The sequence below is a fragment of the Typopeltis vanoorti genome, chromosome 1 (genome assembly GCF_054136105.1).
Source record: "Typopeltis vanoorti isolate ZY-2024b chromosome 1, IOZ_Tvanoo_1.0, whole genome shotgun sequence".
Lineage (NCBI taxonomy): Eukaryota > Metazoa > Arthropoda > Arachnida > Uropygi > Thelyphonidae > Typopeltis > Typopeltis vanoorti.
Window position 1 is genome coordinate 165,952,067 of NC_143549.1, and position 10,434 is coordinate 165,962,500.

At 32.8% G+C, this 10,434-nt stretch overlaps 1 protein-coding gene across 5 annotated transcripts in view; it reads left to right on the forward strand.

The window, feature by feature from the left end:
- The window catches only part of LOC150110610 (matrix metalloproteinase-21-like), a 74,842-nt gene extending 64,516 nt beyond the window's left edge, over window positions 1-10,326 (forward strand). For all 5 annotated transcript variants that reach the window (XM_090395153.1, XM_090395161.1, XM_090395138.1 and 2 more), the window contains one exon: window positions 7,445-10,326. In XM_090395153.1, coding sequence (XP_090251279.1) covers window positions 7,445-7,729 — 285 coding nt within the window. In that variant the 3' untranslated portion in view covers window positions 7,730-10,326. The remainder of the gene's footprint in view (window positions 1-7,444) is intronic.
- The last annotated feature ends 108 nt before the right edge of the window (window positions 10,327-10,434 follow it).

Genomic DNA, 10,434 nt, shown 5'->3' on the forward strand with positions numbered 1-10,434 from the left:
AACCACTTATTCTTAAAAACTCAAGAGGAACTGGCAGGTACGCTTATGACGTGTTTCGCTGTGGAGAATACTTTTTTAAATATTCTCTTGTCACTAAAAAGTAGCAGGGGTATTTTATTAAAAAAGATGAGCGATTCAAGCAGCTTGTCATCATAATCTTCTTGGAAAACTTCATTTAGAATATTAATAATGTCAGCACTACTTAATGATAACACTTTCATAAATAGTAAATGACATTATTAGTGACATATTGAAGGAAAGTCCGTCAAAAATTGACGGCCCATATCAGTGGTGGCTCTGGCTTGAAATCGTGGGGGTGCTGCAACTTTTGAAATATACATATACACTGTAAGTACAGTGTATACATGTTTGGATAAAATATCAAAATTATGGTAAAAAAAAATTAAACATGAAAAAATATTGTTTATTATCGATAAATTTATACAGTTTAGTATAATTCAAAATTATTTTAAAATAAAATCCATTATCATAACCCCAATAATGTCCTAAAATGAAAACTATAAATATTATGTCTTTACAATTAAAGACATAACATTTATAGTTTTCTATTGGTTTATTAAGCCATTCATTTGGCGCATTTCTTTAAATATTTGACCAAATATTTAAAGACGATAAGCACTACGAACACTCTACTACTGGCGCAAACTGCATATAAACAACAGTGGAACTGCGAGACGGACAGTGCCGCTTCACGCTAATAGCTCGCATTTCACTATGACGTGCATATGCTTGCGGACATAGCAATATGACACTGTGGTAAACATAATGCCGCTAGCTTCCTTCGCCCTCCAAGTGCTACAAGATAGATTTTTATTATTTTTTATACAAAATAAGAGAACTGTATGGGATTGTTGATGATAAAATTAAATATTACAACAAATATAAATAAATTAATAAATATATTTATATATCGAGAAAAATTGGGGTTGCTGCAGTTTCACAGTGCCTATGCATGAGCCTCCCCTGACTCATATTGATTCTATTATGATAAGCCCCTCTCTTCTATAACATGATAGTACTTATTGTGATTTAAATTAAAATTTAAATTATTTTAGTTTTTATGCGGTTATTATTAAAAATAAAATTATTATTTAAATATTCATTTCTAATATTATCACGACTAGCAATGTTTTCTCAGATATGTCTTTTAGTTTCAGTCATTTCATTTGTTTATTAAGTAAGTCATTTTATATAAGTGGCGTGCGGTGCTTTAGGACGCTGTGGTCTCCAAACTTTTTTTGATCGCGTACCCCCAAGACAGAAAAAAAAAATAGCGCGTACCTCCAATTGATTGAGCAAAAATCTATTGTAATAAGTATTATAAAGAGGAAATATGCCTTGTATCATCAAATAATAATTAAAAAAGCTAGATATTTTTACACATTATTTTTATTATTAACAGCTTACAAACATATTTATTACAATATTTAATGTGAAGAATGGCCTTGCATTTCTTTCATAATTTCTTGAAATTCTGGTTTGATGGCTTCTGATACTGCGGTACGAAGGTCTGATTCCAAGTCAAATCGTGCCACAGACGATTATGTGTGCAAAGTCGCCCAATGTGCGCTACTCGCAAATTTAAGTTTACAGGATCTTTATAACGTCTTTGTCTATATTAGATATATGTTTAATTGATGAAAGAAAGTAATATTCTTTATCTTTAATTACTTACTTAATTTTTTTTCCTATCAATATAAAACTTTTTTGACGTACCCCCTGGGGTACACACTTTGGAGACCACTGCTTTAGGTGATATGTTGAAAATCTGAAAAGTACGAAACCTCAAAAAGAGAACATGATAATGTATATTAAGCCATTCACTTGCATTCGCGTTTCAACGAAGAGAGCTCTTTTGCTCAAGAGTGAATAAGTTATTAAATGGCATACATATAGAGGGGGGGGATCAGTGTTCGATAGATATATAGAGTGTTCATCTTTCTAAAGACTACTTTATGGAATTTTATAATGCATGATGGTGGCGAAAGCAAAATAGTCTTTCGTTTCCATCTTGCATATGAAGAGATTAACAATAATCACATATAGTGACAAAGAGAGAGAGGGGAAGAAAAACTCATAGCTGCAACATAATTATCCTCGAGACTGGGAAGCGTACAGGACAGAAGAGAAATATATAGACATGATACGCAGGATTCTGCAGAAGAGTTTCACTTCGGTGAGTTGTTATACAAATAAGGATCACCTTCAGTATCAGAAGATTACCTCTGAAAAGAGTGTGAAAAGCAATTCTCTGGAGAAAATGAATATGGCTACTTAAATTTTATTTCTGATGAAAGGTGTCTTTCTGTATGGATCTTTCTGGCTATATACAGATAGTGAGCGCTACTAACAGCGAAGCGTGGTAATGATTGTGCTCAGTTTCCATAATATGGTATTTACGAGGTGTGACAATTTAATTCGCGGAACGGCCGCATAATGTCGCCTGTGTGGTGATTTGGATGGTGTCACGTAAGTAATCTTTGTACATGTTTTAACTAATGTGTGCGCGTAAAACCTCAAGCCGATAGAGCCATTCTAGTTGGTTATTGCAAAAACAATAGAGATCTGCATGTAAACTTTGACGTAAAAATGTGCAATCAAAATTTGGAGCAGCATATGGTGTGGATGCTATGATAAAGTCCAGTGTCTTTGATTGGCATAAGAGATTCGTATGTCGATAATAAGTGAGCATTTAGTCATCTTCTAGCCTCCTCCTAATTTATAGGAGTACTACCTGTGATGATACAGTTCTATGGCGAAGATCATTACACACATTTCAATACCTCGACCTTAACAAGTTCGGAAGTTATAGGACTTTGATTGAAATAATAAGTACTAACAGAATGGTTTCAGAACTCCAATAAACATTTGAAAAATGAACTGAAATTTTGTGGGAGAGAGAGATAAGGAATTCATCCTCACTATCTGATAGATATTCTGAGTGAGGCACATATTCCTTCCGAAACATGTCACAAAACGGCAGACACATGGCAAATATTACTCTTTTTTTATGTTCTTTTCGCCCACGAAATGTTATATGCAAACCTATTACACTTTGTACCGTAGGTAGGCTAAGGATTTTTTTTTCTCCTGATTTTATCAATTTTAGATAATGCTTTGTATTTTTACATAGTCGTAGATTTGCTCTAGAGACCAAACATGGAACTTTTTTAAGCCCGTTCGGGCTTTCAATAAGCAGGGAGGTGGTCTCAGGGTGAAAAAACAATCAGAAACATTCATGCCCTCAGAGGGATTCGAACCCGCAGCCTGTTGGTCGGAGAGAGGGTACGCTAACCACTTGGCCAACCAAGCCTGCGTATCATTTTTTGGCATTTAGAAGAAGATAGTCCATGTCGTGAAAATTCGAAGGCTATTTGTCGAATTTCTTTGTTTGAATATTTTTAGAAATATATATGAAATACAACATATAAAGTATATGCATTTTCCAAACTGCATAATGAAATTCTCGCCCTCCCCCTTTTTTTTTGTATTTTAGTAATTCTTTACGTTAATCCAGATATCATTTCGATGCTTCTTCAATTTAATATCATTCAAAATGTTTCCCTGAATAAATTTTACTAACTCATCATCTTCATTTCAGACAATGAGTAATATACACAGTGCTTTTTATAAACGTCGTGTTTGTCATTACAGCCAATCCTCGACTTACTATATATACGACTTACGACCACACGCACTTACAACGTCCGTCCTATTATCATTTTAACCGAACACTACCTCAATCCTGCAACTCATGGACTAGGTCCCTAGATGACGAACCTATGGCACGCGTGCCAGAGGTGGCACGTCCGAGAATTTTGCTGGCATATCCTTTTATACGCTTATAAATTATTCAACTTTTTAAAAAATTATTACAATACGTACAAGTTAAATTTTCTTTTACACGAGAGAGCAGCTATGAATACGTGCATATGATTGGTATTAATAAAAGATCACGCAACCCAAAGACAAAGGCAACCGACAATTGTTTGAGTTGAAATGCTAATTCTCTTCAACCGAATTCCATAACATCTGAAACTGTCATAACAACATTCCCTATATATTTCTTAGTTTTAACACATTCATAACGGGTGTCGTATATCGTTTCCACTGAACTTCTCACACAAAATTTCAACCCTTGGGTGAATTTTATGGCTGCTTGTTTGCGTTTGAGCTGGCAGGCGAACTTGCTCATCATATGGCATGTTTCAATTCTTGGTAGAATTTTATTCGAAGTTAACTTTTGTGATCTATCATAATGACATCGAGAATTTCAAATGCAATAAAACAAACACTTATTTCATGTAATTGAAAAATTGGATAATAGTTTTTAGTTAGATACTGTGTTTCTAGTGCAACATATGTTTTTGTTTTAGTCTATACAGCATAGTTTCTGTGGGAGAGGATATATGATTTATTAGTTAGCGCCGTTTTTATTCCAGCTGTCTCTAGTTCCACTGTTTGTTGAGAAATATATTACACAGACTGCAAAAGCCTCTGTATCCTATTCAGGGATACAATAAAACTACTTGTTTTTCTTGTATTTGCAGTATAATAGTTGTTGGGGAGGGTGCGTTGTTACCCTGGGGAGCGAGTTACTATCGCCTCGACATGAACATGTTTAAACATTTTTCGTGTGCGAGTTATGTGCAAAACTTTTTAATGTCTTTTTTCGTAAAGTAAAATCAGGGGTGCAGGTTATATGCGAGGGCAAGTTATAATCGAGTAAATACGGTAAGCATTTCACAGACAAGTTGACATCCTTCTGTTGCTTCCCCTGCTCAGCTGACTTCTATGGTGAGTTACAATGGATAAATATTTTTCTCGCTACCGTTTTTTTTTTTTTTCAAACCAAATTAAAATCATTAAAATCAATTTAGTAATACAATAATCAATTTTACACTGAATAATATTATAAATTTATATATAAATAAAATAAAATATTATTTATTAAATTATAAATAATTATTTATAAAATATTATATATATATATATATATATATATATATATATATATATATATATATATATATATATATATAAATTAATTAATTAATTTTCTATTAATTTTTCTCCTATTAAAAACTGCCCGGCACGTCAGCAACTCGATTTGTAAACTTTTGTCACGCGCCAAAAGGTTCGCCACCACTGGACGAGGATGTTATTGCTACCTTCAGCTCATTTATTTAAGAAATTATTTTTCTCAAGCTATTGCTGCTACTGAGGATAAGAAAATCCTCAAGACTTATGGAAGGAATATAATACATCTTGCATTGTACAAAGAATGTATACATATCGGCTACTGAATTAGAAACTTTTATTTAATACCGTGATGTACCTCCTGTAGCCCGAATTACGTCACATATGCGATTTGGCGCAGATTCTACCAGGTGATGGATTGCATCTACGTCTACAACATACCAGGTGTTGGCCAGGCGTTCACCAGACAGTCTGTTAACTGGCTCAGACGGAAGAGGACCTGTTTTACTAACATATCTCATATATTTTTACTGGAGTTCAGATCCGGGCTTTGTAGTGGCCAGGGAAGATGGCGGACGTCACCACAGTCATACTCGCCGAACCATTGTTGGCCAGTAGGTTGTCGTTCAAGAAAACAACCGTCACCTACTAGATAAAAAGTTAGCGTTGTAGGATGGACTTTATCCGCAACAATGTTCAGATGTTGCTTGAAGAACACCGGGCCTTCCAGCATTATCAGTGGACCCGTATAGGCATGCAACTTAAAATACTGATCCTCTACTTGCACATAGTTCGGTGAAATGTTGGTCGACAACAATCTTCATTAAATGCTTCGGTCAATTGCTACACGCAGGAAGTTCTGTTTGTCCGTATAGACCTTCTCAGACGACGGCGATCTCGTTTCTGACAGACTGTCTTAGGATCACAGGTATACGCCTCTTAGGCAAGCAATGTGAGTTATTTTTCCACTGATTAAATACCTAAAAGATTGTCGACTAGATTGTGCTATTAGCTAAAGGATTTGAAGTTTGAGGTTAACAACACAGTTGAAAAGAAGCTGTGGAAGAAGAGCTCGCAAATGATAACTGTACAGAAAGTTGCAGAAGAAGAGCAAGAATAATAATACAGTAAAAAAGAATAAGGACAAAAAAGCTGCATCCCCCCCAAAAATAAAATAAAAAATTGCCAGCATGAAAAGATTTAGAAAAATAATCAGAATGATGCAAGCTGCAATTGCGGCTTGCATAATTGCTTGCTACAGAGAAATGTAAAACAGAAAAGAAAAGAACACCTTTTCTTTTCTGTATAATGTGGCAAACTGTGCAGACTATGGTGGACGTAATGTACATATTTTTAAGGAAGCCCACTCTTGCTATCACCTCATCCCCTGAAGATGAGTCTAAAATTTCCAAAAGACAAAATGTGAACCATAATCGGGACGCTTTGTTACAGTTCCGGAATTTAAAGAATTTGTTGTTGATTACCTAGCTTCCTCTGTCTCGTCTGATGACTCGTCCAATTAATACACCATAAGTTCCTAAGAATTATTTTTGCTCCATGTGTTTCCATGTAGTACATGGAAACATGTACTACATGGAAACGTCTGACTTCCCCTTTTCGACTTACGCCTGAATTGTCGGAACGTAATCCCCCACTCAAACGTCGAGAGTGATTGTATTTTCCGAATATTCAAGATATTGGTAGTAATTATGGCTGAAATAGTACTAAAACTATTAGGCCAATATATTTAATCTTATTAATGGTTTTTATGGGAAGAAAAAACCCACTTTTCCAGAAGAATAACCTATGCAACAATCTGATGAACCCGACTAATTCGCCTTCATCTGAAAAGCCGTTTTAAAGTTCCTTGCATTCTAGATGGATTCGAACTCCAAGTAACTAAATGGCAAATGGCTGTGATGGAATAGATAATTCCATCACAGACATTCTCAAATAAAATCTCAAATAAAAATTAATTAAATTTTTTATGTTTAGTAAATATTTTAACTCCCAAACCTCTCAGGCAGTTCAGACAGTATTAACTTTCAGTTACTACAGAATCTGGAATTACAACTTATTTTGGGCTAAAATCCTTTTCTTATTTTTTCCGTTTGCTAACGGAAAATATAAGAAATAGTATAATAAGAAGTCCAGATTTGCTTCAGTTAAATCCCATTCTGACCTAAAGTTTATTTCGAATAACAGTTTGTTAATAATTTAGCTGTATCAATAGTTAGCGTAAAGTGCTAATTTATCAACAGTTACTTTATACAACGTAAAGAAGAAATAACAGTTTTCATTTTAGGTATTGTCCTGCAGTTTGTCTTCTTATTTAAAAATATGCCAGAAAGAACACTATATATATATATCAAATGAGCTCACATTTATCTATCATAGCTATCACATTTTCATTGAGAGATATATTATTTTTTTCCTTTGATAGGTATATGCCTACGATATCTCTCGTGGTAATGAAGGATGCTGCCTTCCAGGATATCCTCGCACGCTTTCTCGTGAGTTCCCAGGAGCAACCAAAGACTCTTTTTTGCCATCTAAGCTGGATTCTGTGTATTATTCATATACTGACCGATCGATGTATTTCTTCAAAGGCACTCAATATTGGCAAAATACAGCTTTTAATCCTTTGGATAGAAGGCGTACTAACAGAGTATCGGGACCGTGGGATATATCCATAAAGTGGTACGACATCTGTGACGCGGAACTTTAAAACTTCAATTTTTCATTGTTGCATAAGTTTTAAGAATATCATTGAGGTACCACAGTTCCTGGAGTTATGCCGAATTACCTAATGATATATGGCTCTCTAGATTACTCGTTATATACAAGAAATGTGACACGTCCGATCATGTCTTTATCTTTATTAAATCAGTTGCACTTAACACTATACTTTCAGAGTTCTCCAGAAAAGGTATTCTCAGAATGTGATGTTGCATATATATATATATATATATATATATACTCTATTTTTTTGACAGAATATTTAGTTTATAACCTTACGATGGTAGTTGCGCAATCCTCCTTACAAGTATTGTGTAATTTACACTCATGGTGAAAGCAATGACCCATCAATTTAAATGTTTATTTTTACATTTTCTTTTGGTGTAAATATTTATATAGGCACCTTGAAGCAGATGTCTGTCTCAAGAAAAAAAAAAAGTATATTTTAAACTGCGTAACAAGAAGATTTTAAACAGAATGATTTCTGTATATGGAACGGTGATAGATTTCATAAATTTAACTTTTTTTTCATTTCTTTTCAGACTGCTTTTCGGTTCCGTGTTTTCTTTGTTTTCCATTGCTTTCACAATAGTGACATCCAAATTATGACTTTTTTTTTCTTTAACTTCCATTCCTCTGAGCGCTCTTTATGAGGGATAATGTCTATGTAAATGATATATGCTTTGGATCTGGATTTTTAAACACTCTCTCAAATAATTTAGTACAGCGTGCGTGACAAATATATCACTTTTTAAGGATGCCATGAAGAATATTATGATATCATCAAATGTGAAGAATGATCTTCAACTTTTGCATTTGTGAGATACTTAATGATCCTAGACTCCAAAGAAATTACAAAATTTATATCATATTATTTTATATTATTGTCAGTGAACACTTGGAAATTCGAGATATTGTTAAGAACAATTATTTTTATATCACCTTGTATTTAAAGCGACATATTTCAAACGATTATTTTTAAAAAAATCTGATAACGGTCAATGATTTCATAATGATTTCATAAGTGCATTTTAAAACTTAAACATAATGCACTAAAATATTTTGTATTATTAATATTATTATTGGTAAATGTCTGGGAAGGATTAGATTTCAGTGACTACTACAATATAATTAATTAATCAGTTTATGATACACCAAATGTAACACCATCAAAATTATAACATTTCGCTATACCTTGATACACCTTCAGTAGTTCCAAATGAAAGGACGAATTTCCTAGCGGTGTTTATCTACACAGAAGATGAACACCGAGATTACAGAATATCGAGACGATAAAATTGTGATCGTCTTAATGTTTCAGCTTATTTGGAGCTGACCGAAAAGAATTATCAGAGAATATTTTGAATATAAAACATGATGTTATTTGGAACTTGAGTATTAAATGAAACCGAATAATTGTATTTTAAAGATCATATTAAAAGGTCCGGATCCTTTAAATATTTGACAATATCTATATACAAACCTGCTCATAAACTTATGAAACATTAATAATTATTTTTTATTTAAAATAATTATAAAATTATAATGACGACTTATATTTCTTTGGAATAATTGGATTATTTTAAAAATATAGCTATAATATTAGAAAGCAAGAATACCTTAATTTATTGTCTTCTGAATGAAAAATCTGACTAGTAGATATTATTCTAATAAGATCATTTTAACTGTAAATATTCCTGAGTAAAGATTGCATACGAAGTTCCTTGAAGTACATTTCTTAGACGAGCGAGACTGAAACGCTTTAATTTACTGCTTTTAATTATACGAACGGAAAAGCGCCATCTTCTGGAAGATGAGTTTGCTAGAATTAAATATAAGAAATTAAAAAAAAAAGGAAATTGAGTCGAATCTGAAATTTTTAACGCACTGTTACGTACTTATGAGACTTTGTTCTGTCCTGATTAATTTTTATTCTGGAAAATAGTAAAATGTGCTTAATGAATTGAATAAATTAATCTCCATATCATTATAATGTTAATTTTTATATCATTTTGTGTGACGAAAAGTGGGCTCCTTTTAAAGAAAACCAGACGTATTATATATCCGAATACGATGCACATCACTGTGATTTTTCCAGATAATTTCATTTTTTCCCCTGCACTGATTATGTCATGTAATAATCTAAGCTGTGGTGCCATTAATTTTGTAATTCAGTATAACTTATTTTTTTATAAATATTTCATCCACGTGACTCTTACTGGTTGTTATGACAATGCAACATATGTTGCGGCATACTGTACTGAATAAATGTTATTGAGTATTTCATGTTATTTGTAACGCAGTCTGTTCAAGACGAAGATTACGCTGTGTACATTTTATCTAAATATTGTGTTTGATTATTATTTATCTATTACACGAAAGATCTGTACTTTATTGTTTTATTAATATAGTATTTGTCTCATAAGAACAGATCTCCTGCAATAATGTCTAAAAAACACCTTTCGCAAGTTTTTTTTTTTTTTTTTTTTTTGTATATTTGTTTCTGAAATTCTCATGTGATTATGTTTTTCAATTATCGTTCTTTGTATTAGTTCGTTTGTCTATATTTGGTTTTCGAGCTCAGCGAAAGTAATCTATTCCTATAAAACTTCGTTTAAAAATTTTGGAATAAAAAATAAAATATGTTTTAAATTATTATTGTAATTCGTGTGTAATTTCTCAATGAATTTGTCG